This window comes from Bison bison, unplaced genomic scaffold (genome assembly GCF_000754665.1).
Source record: "Bison bison bison isolate TAMUID 2011002044 unplaced genomic scaffold, Bison_UMD1.0 scf7180017864238, whole genome shotgun sequence".
Lineage (NCBI taxonomy): Eukaryota > Metazoa > Chordata > Mammalia > Artiodactyla > Bovidae > Bison > Bison bison.
This window is the reverse complement of record NW_011494810.1, coordinates 2387263-2407019: the sequence shown is the minus strand read 5'-3', so window position 1 is coordinate 2407019 and position 19757 is coordinate 2387263. Positions and strand designations below refer to the sequence as shown.

General features: G+C 53.9%; 2 protein-coding genes across 4 annotated transcripts in view; both read right to left on the bottom strand.

Moving 5' to 3' along the window:
- PDLIM7 (PDZ and LIM domain 7 (enigma)) overlaps window positions 1–5019 on the bottom strand; it is a 20198-nt gene extending 15179 nt beyond the window's left edge. For 2 of the 3 annotated variants that reach the window (XM_010846544.1, XM_010846546.1), the window contains exons 1-4: window positions 4915–5019; window positions 3859–3964; window positions 135–286; window positions 23–53 (exon numbers count right to left, since the gene is read on the bottom strand). In XM_010846544.1, the coding sequence (XP_010844846.1) occupies window positions 23–53; window positions 135–286; window positions 3859–3954 (279 nt within the window). In that variant the 5' untranslated portion in view covers window positions 3955–3964; window positions 4915–5019. The remainder of the gene's footprint in view (window positions 1–22; window positions 54–134; window positions 287–3858; window positions 3965–4914) is intronic. The other variant, XM_010846545.1, reaches the window with a different exon arrangement.
- An 8603-nt stretch (window positions 5020–13622) lies between these two features.
- Window positions 13623–19755, bottom strand: DOK3 (docking protein 3). The gene is made up of 6 exons (XM_010846543.1): window positions 19647–19755; window positions 18861–18972; window positions 17239–17544; window positions 14977–15076; window positions 14689–14861; window positions 13623–14588 (listed from the first exon to the last, which is right to left on the bottom strand). Exons 2-6 carry the CDS (start codon window positions 18924–18926, stop codon window positions 13908–13910), a joined length of 1326 nt encoding a protein of 441 aa, XP_010844845.1. The 5' UTR covers window positions 18927–18972; window positions 19647–19755; the 3' UTR covers window positions 13623–13907.
- Between the last annotated feature and the right edge of the window lie 2 nt (window positions 19756–19757).

Here is a 19757-nt window from a genome sequence, read left to right as displayed (position 1 = left end):
ATATCCCAAGACCATCCCCTACCTTCTGCGGTTTGCTCTGAGCAGGCTGAGCCCTAGAAGAGAAGGGGAAGTGGTGATGATGGGCCACGCCCAAGGGCACGCCCACCTGCCGGGGCTGCTCAGCTCAGGCTTACCTGCTGAGGCTAAGGCTAAGGCGCTCCCCGCAGGCACGGATCTTGTTCTGGGCTTCGATGTGTGTGAGGCCCCCCGCGTTCTCTCCATCAATACTCAGTACCCAGTCACCCACGGCCACGCCAGCCTGTGCAGCTTTACCTCCAGGGGTGAGCTATGGAGAGATGGAGGGTCATGAAGGGCCAAGACTCTGCAGACCAAACTCAGGCAAACAGCAGCCAACCCTGCCCTTCCTCAGCTGCCCCGCTCGCAGAACCCAGGGGTCTCTTCATTCAATGTGTTTCTGGACTACTGTTGAATACTAAAGCCATCTGGGAGGGGGTGGGGCTCCCTTGAGCTTCACCATCACCTCAAACACTCCGCTTATACATTCATTCACCTCCAGGGACCCTCCTCACGTTTCAGAAGCTGCTGACATCAACACATAGCCACCTTCAGGCTAAAACCCAAGTGTCTCAGCTCCGACCAAAGCTTTTGAGGCCCCTGCTGGCCTCTTGCCCAGGCCATTCCACCCACCAGACCTGCCCTCTGGCCTGTGCATGTGGGCATGAAATGTGCATGTGTGCTTGTGGCATATGCATGAGCTGAAACCATGAAGATGACTTCTGGGAAGTGGGGGGCTTTGGCGAAAACAGAGAGGAATGGGCTGCCTAGGGTGTGAGAGAATCCAATTACTTATGAAGACCTCAAGTGCAGAAAGAATTGTTCTCAAGGTTAGGAAGCACCAGTTTTATGGCCCAGGGTGGGGTATCTCCCAGGGTCTGGATACAGGTGACCCTGAAGAACCCAACTGGGCCCTCCCAGCCCTCTAGCCTAGTGGCAACAACACAGGCAGAAGTAGCACTGCTGTTGGTAAGTCTAAGCCCGCAGGTCTGCCTGGCCATCTGGCAACGCGCTTGGCCTTGAGCTGGCTTGTGCGGAAGTACTGGGGGGTAGAACCACACTTCACAAGTTGGGGAGGTTTGCGGAGTACAGGCTGCCTGTGACCCCATAAGGCTCCTCGGTGGGCCGACACTCAGAATCTGAGTTCAGGCGGTAAGAGGTTCCAGAGAGGTGGCAGAGGGGTCAGACCCAGAGACTGATGGCACTAGGGCAAGAAGGGAGAGCTTGGTTTGATGGCTCTACCTCATGCTTCAGAAGTCAGAAGGGTAAGACAGCTGGGTGGCCTTTTCTTTACTTGCTAAGTACTAACAGCAGTTTATATTTATCGAGTACCTAGTATTACCACATACTGAATCCTCCAAAAACCCTGTGGAGGAGAGCCTGGGAATATACCTATTTTATACATGGGAAAACAGAGAGGTTAAGTAACTTGCTTCTAGTTGCCTAGCTAGCAACTCAAGAGGCAGGCTCAGGCTCCACCCTATTAAGGCACCTCTGTTGAGAAAAGTAAAGTGAAAGTGTTAGTCCCTCAGTTGTGTCTGACTCTTTTGTTAACCCGTGGACTGTAGCTTCTCTGTCCATGAAATTCTGCAGGCAAGAATACTGGAGTGGGTTGTCATTTCCTTCTCCAGGAGGTCTTCCCAACCCAGGGATCGAACCCAGGTCTCCTGCATTGCAGGCGGATTCTTTACCATCTGAGCCACCAGGGAATTGTTGAGAGCTGGGGCTCAGAGGTCAGCCCTCTGAATGGAAAGATTCTCTGACCCTCAAGCTGGCTTTGGGGCTTGGATCCCCTATCTTACCTCTAGTTCAATTCAACCCCTTATAATGGGCATGGGTGAGTGATGCCCTTGAGGGGAAGTGACTTACTCAAGGTCACAGTGAGTCAGTAGAAGGGAAATCTGGTCTGGCCACTCCCTACCCACACGGCTCGCTCCGGGGAAGTGTGGGCTAAGCCCATGGAGGTGGGAGTCTCAGGTTGAGCTGGAGCTGTTGGCTCCCAGAGAGGGGATGGGGAACTGGCAACTACTTCCTTCTCTGGGATGAGGACAGGAGGACACAGGAGGGACAGAGGAGTGGTCAGAGGTGGAGACAGAAGCAGAAGAGACCTGGGGATGGGGGGTGGGGTGTGTCTGCAGAGAAAAGCAAGGAGGCCCAAGGGACCAAGGAGAGGAAAAGCCAGGGGGCTGGACACTACACGGAGTAGGGGGTGAGTCAGCCTGAGGGCTCCACTGAGCAGCCCAACCCCCAAGTCCCAGACGTTACCTCATCTCCCAGGCCTGGGCCTCCAGCCAGCCCTAGCCCCTCCCTCTCCTCCTCCATGCTTGGGTCAGGAGAGAGGGAGGGGGCCCAACCCAGCTCTGCAAAGACCACCCTCACTCCCACCCACCAGGGCCTAGGTCCAACTCCAGGGCTGGGCTCAGCCAGTGACCCCACCCACATGCTGGGGCTGCTGACAACAGAGCCCGAGCTCAGAGTGCCCCCAACAGGCCACATCTGAAAGTCCATCCCTTAGGCTGCTTTGTTGGCCATCCCCACCAATGAAGAAACTGAGGCTCAGAGGTCAGCCAAGCTCCCAGCCACACTGACCAGCACTTTCTCAGGAAGCAGAGTATAGGATGAGTTCCCAGGGCTGGCAAGGCTTGAGTATTCTGTACAGGCTGGGTGTAAATAGTAGGGAGACCAGTGCCCTTAGCTACCTTGCTGGCAGAGCAGCTTCCAGGAAATCCCACGGAAGGGTCCCTGGGAACAGTGAATGCCTGCAGGTCCTGGCCACCAAGCCCAACTACAACAGACTCTACCTTGGGGCCCCCTCAAGCTGGGCTCTCTAGGCCCCTCCAGGCTGTGCCTGCCCTGGGCTTCATGCCAATAGCTGCCCACCAGGAGCCTGGATGGGCCTCTCTGGACAAGCGGATATGGGGACAGGAAGTCCCCACCCACTCCTGACCCCCAGACTACAGTCAAGAGACACCAACCCAAGGGCTGGCCTCACCCTCTCAGGGCAGGCACTTTGTTCTCTGTGTCCCACAACTGATCCCACAGTCATAGCCACAGCCTGGTGATCGGCTGAGGGGCCCACTGATGGGGTTCAGGGTTCCAGGCCTAGGCCAGCCTTCTTTAGTTCTGCAGACTCCAGCCACCAGTTGGCTATCCCAGCATGGGGCTGCATTCTTGGGCTTATAAGGCAATCCCCCTGCCACAGGGAGGAGCCAGCCTCCAGCTCCACCCTCACCAGGACAGGCTCCCGGGAGTTGAAGTCAGAGCCCTAGGGACCCAAAGACCACTGCATCCTGAATGGAACCAGTGAATGGGATAAAAGTCCTCACCTGGGCTGGAGAGAAGCACCTTATTCACCCACAAAAACTGCAGGCCATCCCTGTGTTTGAAGCCCCATGCCTGCTTTGCCATGGAACTGATGAAAGAGTTCCTTCAATGAGTCTTGAGTTATCTCATTTGAATAAACAGGGTGGTAGTTGCTATTCCTTAGGTGGCAATGAGGATGAAGTGAGCTCCTGCAGTCAGAGTGCCCTCCGAGGGGCCTAGCACCAAACATTGCTCCTCAAGCAGTTTATAGACACTTCTTGGAGACCGCAGGCTCACCTCCTGAAGAATGGGCACACTCCTGAGCCTAGAAGGTGCAGTGTAGTGCTGTGGAAGTCTGAGGGCTTCTTTCCCAGTATCTACCAAGTTGGGAGTCCTTGTGGCAAATGCCCACAGCTCTGGACCTGGACACCTCCTGGTCTATGACCTCGGCTCATTCCTGCTCAGACTCCTCCTGCCACCCACTGGAGATCTGAGTACCCAGGGACCCCCAGGGGAACCCTTCCCTCAACCTAGGCTCACCCGGGAGATGGAGAGGGGTACATTGAAGTCCTTGCCCCCCTGCAGCCGGAAGCCCCAAGGTGCTGGCCCCTCCAGCACCACCTTGAAGGAATCCATAGTGCTGCTCCTGAGAGGAGAGAAAAGGTGAGTGATGCACGGTGGGTGCACAGGCAGTCCCAACTCTGGACACCAGCCTTGGACTAGTGCCAGGCAAGCACTGGCAGACGTTGAGCACACCCAGGGGGAGGGTAGGCAGGCACCCTGTTAGGTCGGGCTGGGCTGCTAGCTGGCAGACTGACTTTGGAAAGACAGGGGCAACCCCCCTTCCCCAAAGGACTGGGGCGGGGGGGTGAAGGGAGCCCGCATCCAGTGTTAAGGTTCCTCTCACCCAGGAGTGGACAGCAGGACTACTTTGGCATGACTTCCTTCCCAGCCAGTCTTGAGTCTTGGTCTGGACAGCAATGCCAGTCCAGGGCCGGCGCTCCTCTCCCCCGCCCCCAGGTCCCCACAGGCAGGCCTCGGCTGGAGCCTGCTCGGACTATATAAGGCGTGTAAACTGACACTGTTCGGAGAGAACACGGGGGCTTGGGCCGCGAGGGGGAGGGGTGCGGAGGGAGGCGGCTGGAGCGAATCCTAGCCATTCCAAGCCCAGTCGAAGCTACTGAGAGCCAGGGCAGGACCCCTGGGAGCGCTGGGCTCTGGGCGGGGGCGCGGCCCCTGGGGGAATGGTGGGGGCTGGGACTCCAAAGCATGGCCAGGAAGAGGATTTATCCTGCAGCCCAGTGGGGTGGTGCCTCCCACACAGGACTGCTACCATCCCAACGTGACTCAGTTTCCCCCTGGGCCCCCGCCTGGGCCCCAAGCACTGGCCGAGTCCCAGGCGCAGGAAGCGGCACAGGCGCCAATCAGCCCCGCCGCTGCCGGCTTCGCCGCAGGAAGGCGGGGGCGGGGGTAGGGGCGACGGCCCTTCGGAGGAACTGCAGAGCTGGTTACGACCCTCAGCCCCCTCTGGGGTCCCCATTAGGCCTCTGCCCCCCGCCTGGTCCGGCCCGAGATGCCCCGCGCTGTCCCAAGTACCTCCTGGGCCCCACCGGGGCGCTGCTCCGCGGCGGGCTCCAAAGAGCCGCGTTGGGATCCGCCGCCCGAGTTCTGACCCCGCCCCCGCGGCTGCCATCCGCTTTGAGCCCGCGTAGTGGGGCGGAGCCAGATGCCCCGCCCCCTTCAAAAGTCGCGGTCGCCGGGCAATGGGAAGCCCTACCCAATCCTTCCGCCCCACCCAATCATCAGGTCCCATCTAGCTTTGGGCTCTAAGACACAGCCCTCCTTGGTCCCGTCGGTGGGGCGGGGCCTGGACGGAGTCTGGGCGGGGTCTCGGCTGCTGGACACCTAGTCTGCGAGCCTAACACTCCGCTTTCCTGGCCCTTTGCGCCTCCAGCTGGCGGAGGGAAAAGAAGGTCTACTTGGGAACCAGACAGATCTGGATCTGAATCGTCTGTGAACCTTAGTTTCCAACTCGGAAAAATGGGATAATACTACTCGCTTCACAGGGCCGTCGTGAAGATAGGCACAGTTTGCCGTAAGGCACATCCATCGGCGGCTCCAGAATTTCTAAATCGGACGGATTTGGTGGAGAGTTGGTGGCGGGGGGTGGGGAACCTCGAGGTGGGCTTAGTTGAGGAGGACAAGGGGGAGCATGAAGTTAAGTTTGCAGAACATTCCACCGAAGGCAGAAAATGACAGCCGACACAGGTGTAGGGACCCTTGGCTCTGGCCCCAATCGTTACTCAATCCTGACCTATTCCTACCGCCGACCCCTCGCAGTCAGCGGCCAGCAGCCCAGCGTCCCCACCTAACTGCCGACTATCCTGATGGGCTATGTCCTGCTACCCGCTCCAGAATCGGCAGCGCCTCCAATAAGGGTGTCAGAGTCCCCACTTTGACCCAGTGCTCAGCCCAGGCGGCTAGCTCAGGCAGCGGGGGAAATTGAGCAAGGACCCAGGTTTGCGAGTGAGTGAACAAATGTCCACGCCTCAGGGCATGGCCAATGCTATTCTCCCCTCTCCACTATTATCATATTTCATCCTCTTCTGCATCATTTCCTTCACTACATAAACTGATGTATGAGTTCTCATCTTTAAAGAAATTTTCTCTTGATCTCATATCACTTTTCAGCAATCTCTCTTTTATTCTTTTATTCTACTTTCCTTGAGGGTAAAATTCCTTGGAGTTATTTATTACCCTTCCTCCCCGTTTTTCCTCCCATTCTCTCCTGAACCCATTCAGTCAAGCTCTTGTCCCCACCAGTCCTCTGAATTAATTCCCTCTTCAAAAGGTCTCTAATTATTTCCAGGTTGTTCAATCAGTGGTGATTTCTCAGCTTTCCTCTTTCCCTACCTAGAAACAGCTCTGGTCAGGGTACACTCCCTCTTCCCCGTGGCTTCATCCTGTCCCACTGACTGCTTCTTCTGCACCATCCTGCCTCCTGCCCTACTGAATTCTCCTTCTCCACCTCCTTTTGCAGCTCCTCATTTGCTTTCCAACATGGTCATCAGCTCTTTCCTCTCTACATTCACTCTCTGGGACCCCATTCTGTTCTGTGACTATCAATAACACCTATATGCCAAGGACTCCCAACTTATATGTCCGGATCTGGCCTTCCCCAACAAATCCAGACTCCAGTATCCAACAGTCCGTCAAACCTAGGATGTCTATTTCAAATCATCATTGTCGTTGTTCAGTTGATCAATCGTGTCCAACTCTTTGTGACCCTATGGACTACAGCACACCAGGCTTCTCTGTCCTTCACCATCTCCCAAAGTTTGCTCAAACTCATGTCCATTGAGTCGGTGATGCCATCCAGCCATCTCATCCTCTGTCGTCCCCTTCTCCTCCTGCCTTCAATCTTTCCCAGTATCAGGGTTTTTTGTAATGAGTCAGCTCTTCTCATCAGGTGGCCAAAGTATTGGAGCTTCAGCATCAGTCAATTTAAACTTGCAATTTCTCCACCTCCCTAACTCCTTCCTCACTTTGGTAAAGTAAAAAAAAAAAAAGAAAATTAAAAGAGCAGCATTATTCATCTGCCTGGTCCAGTAAAAATTATGACGTTTTCCTTCCTTTATTTTCTGTCTCATACTTTAGATTCTGCAAATTCCACCTTCAGAATTTCTTCCACATTTGGCTTCCATGTATGTCCCTGCCACTTCTCTCATGTCTGGACATTTTAACAGTCTCCTAATAGAGCTCTCTGCTACTACTCTTACCCAGTCCAGAGTTCTTTCACTGCAGCAGCCAAAGTCCCTCTAAAGCAGCTGCTGCTGCTGCTCCTGCCAAGTCGTTACAGTTGTGTCTGACGCTGTGCGACCCCATAGACGGCAACCCACCAGGCTCCCCCATTTCTGGGATTCTCCAGGCAAGAACACTGGAGTGGGTTGCCATTTTCTTCTCCAATGCATGAAAGTGAAAAGTGAAAGTGAAGCCGCTCAGTCGTCTGACTCTTAGCAACCCCATGGACTGCAGCCTACCAAGCTCCTCCCATGGGATTTTCCAGGCAAGAGTACTGGAGTGGGTTGCCATTCCCTAAAGCAGAGATCACATCAAATCACCCTCAGCTTTTAGTATTCCAGTGGGCTGGTATCACACTGGAAAGTAAAGTGTTTCAGATGTACATGACACTAATAAACTGCATCCACCAAGACACAATAAACTGGGTCCCTCACCTCCTCATTCACTCCATCCACTCCAGTCACTTGGCCTCCTGAGTGTTCCTCCATCACAGCAAAGGTATTCCTGCCTCAGAGCCTTTGTGTTTGCGACTCCTTCTGCTGAAACACTTTCTCCCAGATATTAAAACAACAGGCTCTCTCACTGTGCTCAGGTCTCTGCTCAGATGTTGCCTCCTTTCTTGATCATCCTATCTAAAACAGCAGCCCCTGACACCTCACCTGCATGATGCACTAGTTCCTTATCCTGCCTTACTTTTTCCCTATAGCACTTACCACCATTTGACATTATATTAAGTGTTTGTTTCTTCATTGCCCTTTGTCTGCATTAGAAAGTCAGTCCTCTGAGAACAGGGTCTTGTCTGTTTTGTTCACCGTCTCCCCAGTGACTGCACACAGCGGATATGAATAAACAGATGAAGGAAGGATTGAGAAAGTGAAACAGTAAATGAAGAAAGGAAGAAGTGGCAGCCTGGGGCTCCAGGCAGCCCTCCAACAGGGAGAGCCAGGGATCCCATTCCTTGGGCTCCTGCAGGGCTCAGACCTAGATGGGGCCACCAGAGCTCCCTGCACAGGCAGCCGCTGGGTAGGGGGGAACTGGCCGTGGGCTAGGCCACAGTGCCCCCTGGTGGTCAGGATACCTGTAGCTCCAGGGCCAGGTCCCTAGGCGTTTCCAAAGACTTTCTCTTCTACTTTCTGATTGGAACCTCATGAAAATTGCCATGAAACAAAAAGGTTTAGATTTGTAATAAAAAAAAGCATGCCAAAACAACAAGAACATACTGTATAACACAGAAATTTATATTCAATATCTTGTAATAACCCATAATGGAAAAGAATTTGAAAAAGAACATATATATGTATGCATACATATATATACATACATGTATATATATATCGGAGAAGGCAATGGCACCCCACTCCAGTACTCTTGCCTGGAAAATCCCATGGACGGAGAAGCCTGGTGGGCTGCAGGCCATGGGGTCTCTAAGAGTCGGGCACGAAGGAGTGACTTCACTTTCACTTTTTACTTTCATGCATTGGAGAAGGAAATGGCAACCTACTCCAGTATTCTTGCATGGAGAGTCCCAGGGACAGAGGAGCCTAATGGACTGCCGTCTGCGGGGTCGCACAGAGTCGGACACGACTGAAGCGACTTAGCATATATATATATAACTGAATCACTTTGCTGTATATTTGAAACATTATAAATCAAATCAACTACTCAATTTAAAAATGAATATACACTGAAAATAAATTTAAAAAGAACATTCAATTGCTTAAAATAGAAAGAAAAACCATTCTATAAATTGTGTTGGAACAATTGGTTATTGTCTAAAAAAAACAAGGGTCCACCTCATGCCATATATAAACATATATCACATATAGATTAAAATCTACTTTTACGGGACTTCACTAGTGGTCCAGTAGCTAAAACTCCTCGCTCCCAATGCAGGGGGCCTGGTTTGATCCCTGGTCAGGGAACTAGATCCCACATGCTACAACTAAAAACCAGTGCCATCAAATAAAGAAGTAAAAATAAAGATTTGGAAAAATCAAGTAAAATCTACTTTTACAAGTAAAATTATAAAAGTATTAGAAGACAGTTTTTATTTTTTTTATTTTTATTTTTTGACAGTTTTTAAAAGAAGCATGCCAGACCAAGGACCCAGCGTCCTGGATCCCAGTTCTGGCCAAGATCTTGACTCTCTGGGTAACCTCAAGTGTGTTCTGGCATTCTGTGAGGTGGCAGGAGCTGACCTGCCACTGTGGGGCCAAGAGGTCATTGCTGAAGGTACCCTGACTCCTCCTAGCCTCAGCTTGCTCTGTTGCAAGCAGCCTGATCAATCATGGGAAGCTTTTGCCTGTCAGGAGGATCGTCTGTAAGTAGGGCTGAAATGTGTCTCTCGGTGTTTCCAACATTTTTCTGGGTTTTGTCCTGTGTGGCCACAAACACCATGGGATAGCACAGAATGCACCTCCCCACAGCCTCCCTTCACACACTACATTTGGAGATGCCTTTAGACACCTAGAACTCTCATGTGCAGTTGGAATCTTAAATCTGGATCTCAGGGGCAAGATTTACAGGTCATCAATATTTAGATGGCCTGTGAGATCTGGAGACCACCTTGACTCACTTAGGACTGTGGTTCTCAGCCTTGGGTGCATACTACAATTATCTGGGGAGCTGAAAAAGTGGTGCCCAAGGCCTGCCTTGACAGATGAAATTTGAAACCATGGGTGTGGGCCTAGGCATCGGCATTTTAAAAAGGCTCTACTCCAAGCTTCAACAGTAATTGAACCAAGAACTTCCAGATGTACAAGCTGGATTTAGAAAAGGCAGAGGAGTCAAAGATCAAATCGCCAACATCTGTTGGATCATAGAAAAAGCTAGAGAATTCCAGAAAAAGATCTACTTCTGTTTCATTGACTATGCTAAACCCTTTGACTGTGTAGATCACAACAAACTGTGGAAAATTCCTAAAGAGATGGGAATACCAGACCACCTTACCTGCCTCCTGAGAAACCTGTATGCAGGTCAAGAAGCAACAGTAGAACCAGACATGGAACAATGGACTAGTTCCAAATTAGGAAAGGAGTACGTCAATGCTGTATATTGTCACCCTGCTTATTCAACTTATATGCAGAGTACATCATGCAAAATGCCAGGCTGGATGAAACACAAGCTGGAATCAAGATTGCTGGGAGAAAACTGACAAATAACCTCAGATGTGAAGATGACATCACCCCTATGGCAGAAAGCAGGAACTAAAGAGCCTCTTGATGAAAGTGAAAGAGAGTGAAAAAGTTGGCTTAAAACTCAACGTTCAAAAAGTGAAGATCATGGCATCCGGTCCCATCACTTCATGGCAAATAGATGGGGAAACAATGGAAACAGTGATAGAGTTTATTTTCTTGGGCTCCAAAATCACTGCAGATGGTGACTGCAGTCATGAAATTAAAAGACGCTTGTTCCTTGGAAGAAAAGCTATGACCAACCTAAACAGCATAATTAAAAGCAGAGACATGACTTTGCCAACAGAGATCTGTATAGTCAAAGCTATGGTTTTCCCAGTAGTTATGTACAGGTGTGGAAGCTGGACCATACAGAAGGCTGAGCGCCAAAGAATTGATGCCTCTAAACCGTGGTGTTGTAGAAGACTCTTGAGAGTCCTTTGGACAGTAAGGAGATCAAACCAGTCAATCCTAAAGGAAATCAATCCTGAATTTGCACTGAAAGGGCTGATGCTGATGCTGAAATTCCAATCCTTTGGCCACCTGACGTGAAGAGCCAACTTGACTGCAGGAGACCCTGATGCTGGGAAAGATTGAGGGCAGGAGGAGAAGGGGTCGATAGAGGATGAGATGGCTGGATGGCATCACCGACTCAATGGACATGAGTTTGAGCAAACTTTGGGAGGCGGTGAAAGACAGGGAAGCCTGGTGTGCTGCAGTCCACGGGGTCGCAAAAAATCAGACATGACTGAGCAACTGAACAACAGGTGATTACGTATGCAGCTAGGGTTGAATACACTGTGTCTGATGCCAAAGTCCCGCACAGAACTCAGGCAGGGAAGGTGACAGAAGAGTCTGGGAAGAAGAGACTTGTGAGGAGGAGGAAAACCAAGTGAAGACCACATTCCAAGAAGGGGTGTGGAGTGCTGCTGAGAAGTAAGGAGAGTCTAGATCACAAAGAGAGTCCAGGTTGCTTTTGTTTGGGGGAAAAAGGAGGTTGGTGACCCTAATAAGAGTGATGGAATGGAGTTGTGGAGACCACCAGGAGATTGGATTTGGTTGAAAGGAGAATGGGAGGTGAGAAAGTGGAAATGAGAGTAATCAACAACTCTTTTGAGGAATTTCTCTGTGAAGAGGAAGAGAGAAATGGGGGAGTGGCTGAAGGAGAACGAGAGGTCGAGGGGAGGTTTGTTTTAAAGAAACTATAGAGCATATTTATGTGTGGCTGGAAATGATGATGATGATGATGGAATTAACAGGTCAAGGAGAGAGGGTAGAGCTCTGTTTGCCAAGCCATGGGGAAATGAGAGGAGACGGGAGCAGACACTCTTCTGTTGTAGGGCAGGAGGGAGACTGGTGCAGATATAGCTGCTCTTGTAGATGAAGCAGTGGGAGGTCAAGGATGCTCACTTCTGTTGGCTACCATTTCCCAAGTAGAAATGTGAGAATGGTCAGGGATGGAGAGAAGAAGCTATGAGAGCCCTGGGGAGGAGAAAAGCAGCCACTGTGGCATGCAGGATCTCTGGGCAGCATGGACAGCCTATCTATTTGAGGTTTGAGATCACATCGTTAAAGAGAACGCAGTCAGCCTGGTTATGGTAATTTCTCATATGGTGGCACAGAGAATTGGGTTCACCTGAGGCTGGGAACTTTGCCCCAAAAATAGGATGGAAGGAGAGGGGAGCAGAAGGCAGAATCCAAGTAGGGCAAGGATGGGATTATGGACTGGAGTAGTGCAGATAATGGGAGAAAGCAATGGCACCCCACTCCAGTACTCTTGCCTGGAAAATCCTATGGATGGAGGAGCCTGGTAGGCTGCAGTCCATGGTGTCTCTAAGAGTCAGATACGACTGAGCGACTTCTCTTTCACTTTTCACTTTCATGCATTGGAGAAGGAAATGGCAACCCACTCCAGTGTTCTTGCCTGGAGAGTCCCAGGGACGGGGTAGCCTGGTGGGCTGCCGTCTATGGGGTCATGCAGAGTCGGACACGACTGAAGCGACTTAGCAGTAGCAGCAGCAGTGCAGATAATGAGAAAAGGGTCAGTGCAGGTCAGTGAGAATGGAGAGCAGCCACATAGGCAACACTAGAGGAAGTGGGCTGGAAGGAGAGGAGGTAGCCAGTGGCAGACACTTGAAATAAGACAGTGTCACTGTGAAGTGACAATGGAGCGTCACCATCATAAAGATGAAGTTTGGGATGTGTCAAAGGTGTGAGCAGCTGAGGTGGTGCTGAGGTCAAGGGACCAGGAGGCTGGATCTTTGGGGGCATTGATGCTTGTATGCATGGAGACCCAGGGATGGTGACAGGAGCAGCAGTAAGGAGAGGACAGTAAGGCAGCCAATGAAGTCTTCGAGAGACTCCTTATCTCCTTCTGGAATGTGGACTCCTTGAAAACAGGACTGTGGCTGTCATGAACACGGCCATGGGTCCTCAGAGCCTGGCACAAAATAGGCATTGGTAAGACTCGAATGAATGCATGTCTGGTGTATAATTTGATCTTTATGCTTCACGGCTAAAGAAGAGACTGAGGCCAGGGACTCCCCAGGAGTGTCTGTGCATTTTTGAGTTTCAGCGGAGACTGTTTTGGGTGTGCACATCTTTGAAGTCCCTGCCTCCTGCCCCTCCCCCACTCCTCCTCAGCTCAGGCTTTCTGGTCCCTCAAAATCAGCCTCCACACAGCTTTCCCTGGTCTGACTGTGTTCCTCCACTGAGGATGAGACCCAGCTCCTTGTAGGATGATCAGACCTCTCATGCGTGGCCAACTCAACCTCAAACCCCTAGGAACCCTCTGGTTCATGCTCTTCCCTTGCTCTCTGCAACCACCATGCCTACCTTCAGCTTGGAAAGCTCCAGGGCTCACTGCCAGTCTGGTGAAGCCCTGCCTCCCCTTTACGCTCAATTCAGAGGGTACATCACCCATCAGCAAGCCTTATTTCTCCCTCTGCCCTACTACTGTCTGAGTCACTTCCACCGCACAGGACCACATGGAGCCATAATTATCTGTATTCCACTTGCCTGCTCCAGTGGACTTGAACCTAAGGGTGGCAGAGGTCGGCGCTGGGTCACATATGTCCCTGGAACCCAGCACAGGGCACTGGTGTTTGTTGCAACCCGTGTTTGAGGATCTGTGTGGACCTGGGCATACCACTGCCTGGACCCTTGCTGTCCTTAGTCGCTCAGTCATGTATGACTCTTTTCGACCCCATGAACTGTAGCCGCCAGGCTCCTCTGTCCATGGGATTCTCCACGCAAGGATACTGGAGTGGGTAGCCATGCCCTCCTCCAGGGGATCTTCCCGACCCAGGGATGGAACCCAGGAATCCGGCATTGCAGGTGGATTCTTTACCATCTGAGCCACCAGGGAAGCCCTTAGGGAGGAGATAGCACTGTGGGCCAGGAGGCTGGACAGAGAGGAGAACTAAAAAGGCTTTATTGCCAGCAAATCTGTACACTATACACGGGGGTCGGGTGGGGGGCCTCCCCAGGCCTCCTACCTTGTCACTCCAGGCTAGAGTGAGTGTGAGGATTGCGTCCCCAGATGTCGGTTGTCCCCCCTGCCCTCTTGTCCCAGGGAGAGTGCCCTCCTCTCCTCGGGCGGCCACACCAAGTGGTTCAGGGCCGGTCGCAGGGGGCCGGGCCCTTCTTCCGCTCTCGGCTCAGAAATGTCACCAGCTTGGCCTTGAAGCCTGAGTGCGCACCCGGGCGGCCAGACCCCGAGGCCTCGTCGCCGTTATCCGCCAGCTCCAGCTCCAGCAACCGCCGGTACTGGGCCTCCAGGCTGCTGTCGTGGGCCGCGCCGGGCCAGCCCAGGTCCTGGCTGTTGTGGTAGATGGGGCTGTCCGGGGGGTTGCCGCCGCCCGGGCCCTCTTCCACCAGCTTCCGGCAGCCGGCGTCGGGCGCGCACAAGTTCTCGTACAGGTGTTCGGCGGCGGCGTTCGGGGGCACGCTGGCCCGCTTGCACACGGACGCGTAGAGCACTGCCGGCGGCTCCTCGGAGACCGCGGGGCCCAGCAGCGGCGGCAGACTCTGTGGCCCGGGCTCGGCCGCGCGCATCTTCCGCGAGCCGGACGCCTCGGGCCGCGGGGGCCCCTCCCGCAGCTCGCCTGGAGGCTCCAGCGAGGGCAGCGAGGTGGCCCGCGGCAGAGGGCAGGGCCGGGGCCCCGGGAGCCGCTCCCGCTGGCGGGCGATGGCGGCGGCCAAGGCCCCGCACAGGTCGCGGGCGCGGGCGCTGCTGAAGGCGAAGAGGCCCTCGCCCGAGTCGCAGCGGCGGCCGGCTTCAAAGGAGAACACGCCCTGGGCAGGGGGCGGTACGAGGAGTCAGCGGTTTCAGGAATCGCGCGCCACCCGCCACCCTTCCCTGCGGGACCAGCGGGGCGGCGACCCAGCACCTCACCTTGTCGGAGCCGAACTTTCGCAGGAAGCAGTAGGGCCAGGTGTAGAGCGCCTGCGGATTGGCCGGTTCGCTCAGCTGGATAGCGTCCTGGCCCAGCCGCAGGAGGTAGGGCCCCTTCAGCTGGCAGCGGGTGGCTGCCTCCGTCCTCTGCACCACCACCGGGAACTCGCCCACTGCAAGCACCGGCCGTGAGGGCCACAAGCACAGACTCCCTGGGTGGGGTCCCAGAAAGCTTCCCGCCCCGGGTGTGCTGGGGCTAAGGCTGCCTCTGTAATCTCTGCAACTTACCTTCCTGCCAGGAAGAGTAGATGGAGTTCTCCTCCATGGGGACCAGGCTCCTCTGCCGAGCCTCTGCCTCCCCAGATCCTGAGGAACTCTCCCCTGTGCCCTAGGGAATGGGACAAGGCCAGAGGTTAGTGTCTCTCCTCCCCATTCCCATATCCTTTCCCTGGGGTCTGTGACAAGCAAGGGCACCCAGCGACCTGAGTGCCAGTCCCAGTTCCACCCGTGACACAGTGCAAGGCCCTGGGCACCACTCTGAGCCTATTTCCCCACCGGCTGCCCCTTTTAGGGTACTGAGAGCTGTAAAGCAAGGGCACACGTGAAGATGTCCTCCATCGCCCCTGAGGTTGGCCAGAGCCTGGGCCAGTCTGTCTGTGTCCCTGTGATACCTTGGAGCAGTAAAGGGGTGGGAGCTTCAAGGGTGGGATCCACGAGTGAATGGCCACTCTTCCTCCCATCTTTGACCTCTTTCTCCATCTTCCCCAACATTCTTCAGGCTCTGACCCTGAGCATCTCCATCATGACCACCTTGGCCCATGAAACCACGTGCCATACCATGCTAAGTCACTTCAGTGTCTGGCTCTTTGTGACTCTATGGACCATAGCCCGCCAGGCTCCTCTGTTCATGGGATTCTCCAGGCAAGAATACTAGAGCAGGGTTTCCGTGCCCTCCTTTGTGGATATTCCCAACCCAGGGATTGAACCCAGGTCTTCTGCATTGCAGGTGGATTCTCTACCATCGGAGCCACCAGGGAAGCCCCAGGATACCATGTTGCTAAGTCACCTCAGTCGTGTCAGACTCTGTGCAACCCCATAGACAGCAGCCCACCAGGCCCCCCCATCCCTGGGATTCTCCAGGTAAGAACACTGGAGTGGGTTGCCATTTCCTTCTCCAATGCAGGAAAGTGAAAAGTGAAAGTGAAGTCGCTCCGTCGTGTCCAACTCTTCACGACCCCATGGACTGCAGCCCACCAGGCTCCTCTGCCCATGGGATTTTCCAGGCAAGAGTACTGGAGTGGGGTGCCATTGCCTTCTCCATAGCCAGGGTCAAATGCAATGGCTTCCCACTGGTCTCTTGCTCCTGTTTATTTACCTGTTTTGTTTTTTTTTTTAATCAAAAGAATTGTAAAATACACAACATAAAACTGACCATTTTAACCATTTTAAAGTGGATGGGAAAAAAAATAAAGTGGATGGAGATGTAATTCAGAACTTTTTCATCACTCCAAATGGAAATCCTGTACCCATTAAGTCTTTACTTTCTATTCCCTCCTCTCCTCAGCCCTGGCAACCAGTAAGCTGCTTTCTGTAACTATGGATTTGTCTATTCTGGGTACTTCATGTAAATGGAATCACACAGTGTGGCCTTTAGTGTCTAGTTGTTCTGACTTCGCATGTTTCCAATGTCCACCCACGTTGTATCATGTATCAGTGCTTCATTCTTTTTTAAGTAATGTTCTGTTGTATGGATAAACTACATTCAGTTTATCCATTCATCCGTTGATGGACATGTGGGTTGTTTGCATCTTTGGGCTACTGTGAACAACGCTGCACTAAAGATTCTCATGCAAGTTTTGTTTGAACACCTGTTTCAGTTCTCTTGGGTCTACGCCTAGGAGGAGAATTGCTAGGTCATATGTTAACTTTGTTTAATTTTTGAGGAACTGCCACTCATTTCCTTTTGGCCCATCAGAGACCCTGCAAAGCTTTAAAACACTCAGTTTCTGGGTCCAACTCCCCAGAGGCTTCTCCTCTTGAGCAGAATAAAAGCCCAGACTCCACAAGTGGCCCAAGGCAGGTTCAGGTGGCTCCCACCAAGTTCTCCACCGTCGCCTCCTCCTGGGTCCCCTCTCCCTCCTTAGCCTGTGGCCACAATGGCCTTTCTGCTCCTTGAACATCAAGCTTTTCCCTGCCTCAGGGCCCTTGCCCATGCTGCTCCCTCTTTTCAGGAGCCTTCTCAGACTGGTATTGAGGACACTCTTTCCTCAGATCTTTGCCTGGTGGGTTATTTGTCCTCTCCTGAGAAGCCTTCCTGGACCCTCCTGTCTAACATCCCCCCACTCACTCATGGTCCCACTCAGCCTCTCATATTCTCCATAGCATTCATGGCTATCTGAGATTTGCTCTGCGGGCTTCTGGCCTGTATCCCAGGCTTCTAGGTGCTTGCTGAGTGATGGGATGTGAATGAGCATGGAGATGAACAAGGTGTGGGTGAAATGGTCTCCCCAGCCCGCCCCTGGATGCCTTCCCCACCTGCCCTGTGCTCACCGGGAAGGCCAGCTGACAGATGGGGCCCATCCATGCCTGGCGGTGCTCTGCGGCCAGCAGGTGGCTTCGCTCCGTGGTGGTGAGCAGGAAGGCACCAGTGTCCCGGGGGCAGCTCTCACCATCAGCCGGTAGCACAGACACACAGTCAGCCAGGCGAATGATCCGCCGTTCTCCTCGCCGGCCAGGCCCCGCAGACCTGTCACCTGCTGGCCCCAGGCCACCATCCCGGACCTCCCAGCTCTCTAGCCGGGCCACGCCCGAGGGGCCTCCTGCGTAGAGTAGACCCCATACCTTCCGCCAGCATTTCTGCAGGAGATAAAAATGGGGGAGATGACCCTCAAGTGGCAGTTCCCAACCTGCATCTCAACCCCACACAAGCCATTCAGCCAGTGCTCCTGGCCACCCAGGGTGGCCTCCGCCTCCCCGCTCTTCAGGCCATGTGAAAGTGAAGTGTCCAGTCGTGTCCGACTCTTTGTGACCCCATGGACTGTAGCCAGACAGGCTCTTCTGGCCATGGGATTTTCCAGGCAAGAATACTGGAGTGGGTTACCATTTCCTTCTCCAGGGGATCTTCCTGGCCTAGGGGTTGAACCCGGTCTCCTGCACTGTAGGCAGATTCCTTACTGTCTGAGCAGCTTTTTTACCGTCTGAGCCACCAGGGAAGCCCAGGATGCCTTGCCAGAGCTGGCCTGGCAAGGGGGACAGTCTGTACTTGGAGTCAGTCAGCCCTGGGTTCACATCTACCCCCACACTTTCCCAACTGTGATCCCCATAAGCACTAGTATCTTCGTCTCTCAAAGGTCATGAGGGGGGACTTCCCTGGTGGTCCAGTGGCTAGGACTCCATGCTCCCAATGCAGGGGCCTGGGTTTGATCCCTGGTCGGGGAACTGGATCCCACATGCGGCAAGTAAAACATCCTGCACGCCGCCCCTGAGACCCAGCATGGCCAAGTAAATAATAAAAAAAAAAAACCTAAAAAACAAAAGGTTGTGAGAACGCACGAGGCTGGGGCTTCTACTGGATAATATCTAGTGGCTACAGCAGACCACCTGCCAGCCCTGCTTTGTCGGTACCCCCACCGCCTGCAAAGAAAAGGTCACTTAGGCCATGGGGCAAGGGGTGGGGTGGGAGGGAGGCCTCTGTCTCATGATGGCAAGGAAGGAAACATGCAAATAATTCCGAGCAAAGGAAACAGACGGTTTATCTGCCTGGGCAGCAGCTGCGGCTGAGCTATGAGTGTGCAGGGCCCGCAACCTCAGGACAGGGCTGGGAAGAGCCGAGCCCTCTTCAGCAGGATGGAGCTCCCCTTTTAGGGGCTCCTCCAGCTCAGCCTCCAGCCCTCTCAGGGGCCACAGTGCCACTAGTAGATGGGATGGAAGGCTTTTGGATTAGCCAGCCCCTCACCTCTGCTCTGCCTCAAGGGTGGCATTACCGGCTCCCCGCTCTTGGCTTCCCACCTGTAAATGAGGCAGGTCTCGCTGAGGCTGAACTTCTCCACACCCAGGTTGGATTCCCCACCCTGACGCCTACCCTCTTTTTCCCAATCCTAGCGGCCTGTCCGAGTCTGGGGCAGAGGCCCACCACCTGTCCTAGGCGGCCGCCGCGCAGCTAGGGTCCCCACCTTGCCGAACTTGACGTGCTGCTGGTAGAGGATGCCGTCCTTGACGGGGGTCTCCAGAGGCTCCATGGCCGCGGTCGGGCCCCAGGGCCGACACTCCGAGGACCTGCGGAGACTGATGACGGGCAGGAGGGGAACTCCTCACACTTCCCCTTCTGGCCACTTCCCCCTCCCTCTGTCCAGAGAGGCAGCTGCAGGCCTGGGGGAGGGGAGCCCTGCCTACCGTAAAGGAGCTAGAATGGAGTGGGGAGGGTTCCAGGTACCCCACTAGGGCCAGGCAGGGGCCTCAGACTACCTGAGGGCAGATGATCCCTGCCTGTCCCGGTCAGCTGGGTGTGAGCCTCTGACCGCAGACTGGCTCCTGAGTCATGCGCTCCGACCCCTCCCCCATCCTGGGGCAGTTGTGTACCTTGGGGCCTGGCATGCCCACAGCCTGGTCCCCACCCCAGGACCTTACTCTAGCCAGATGGGCAAACTCCTTGCTTTCCCATTCAAGAGTCCTAGTTGGTCGGCCTGCCTTTATGCTGGAAAACAGTTCTAACAGTCACTTGGTCCTTTCCATTTCACAGCTCCTGTCTATTGCCAGCCTTGGCATCTTCCCACTGAACCATGGCCCTACCTGGGCCCATTCGGCCCTTTCTGTCATCCCCAAACAACCCATCCCTCCCCTTCCTAAATGCTGCCTGGCTCCCAGTGCCCTCAGGTCTAGCTTGGACTCCTGGGCCCAGCACTCGAGGAGTATTCTCTCCTCCACCTCCCCACGCCTGGTCCCTTCAGGGCGCCTCTCACCGTGCTCCTCAGGGCACTGGGCCTTCTCCCTCTGGCCTTCTTCCTCCAGGAGGCCTCCTTTGACCACCCCACGCTATCTTGAGAGCACAAAGGCCCCTGCCCTCATGGCAC

Excerpts from the sequence above, each read along its gene's own strand:
- DOK3 (XM_010846543.1), bottom strand. The coding sequence starts at position 18,926 with ATGGAGCCTCTGGAGACCCCCGTCAAGGACGGCATCCTCTACCAGCAG. Across the intron at positions 17,545-18,860 it reads AGCACGTCAAGTTCGGCAAG|AAATGCTGGCGGAAGGTATG; the intron begins GTGGGGACCCTA and ends TATCTCCTGCAG. Across the intron at positions 15,077-17,238 it reads TCTGTCAGCTGGCCTTCCCG|GGCACAGGGGAGAGTTCCTC; the intron begins GTGAGCACAGGG and ends CCCATTCCCTAG.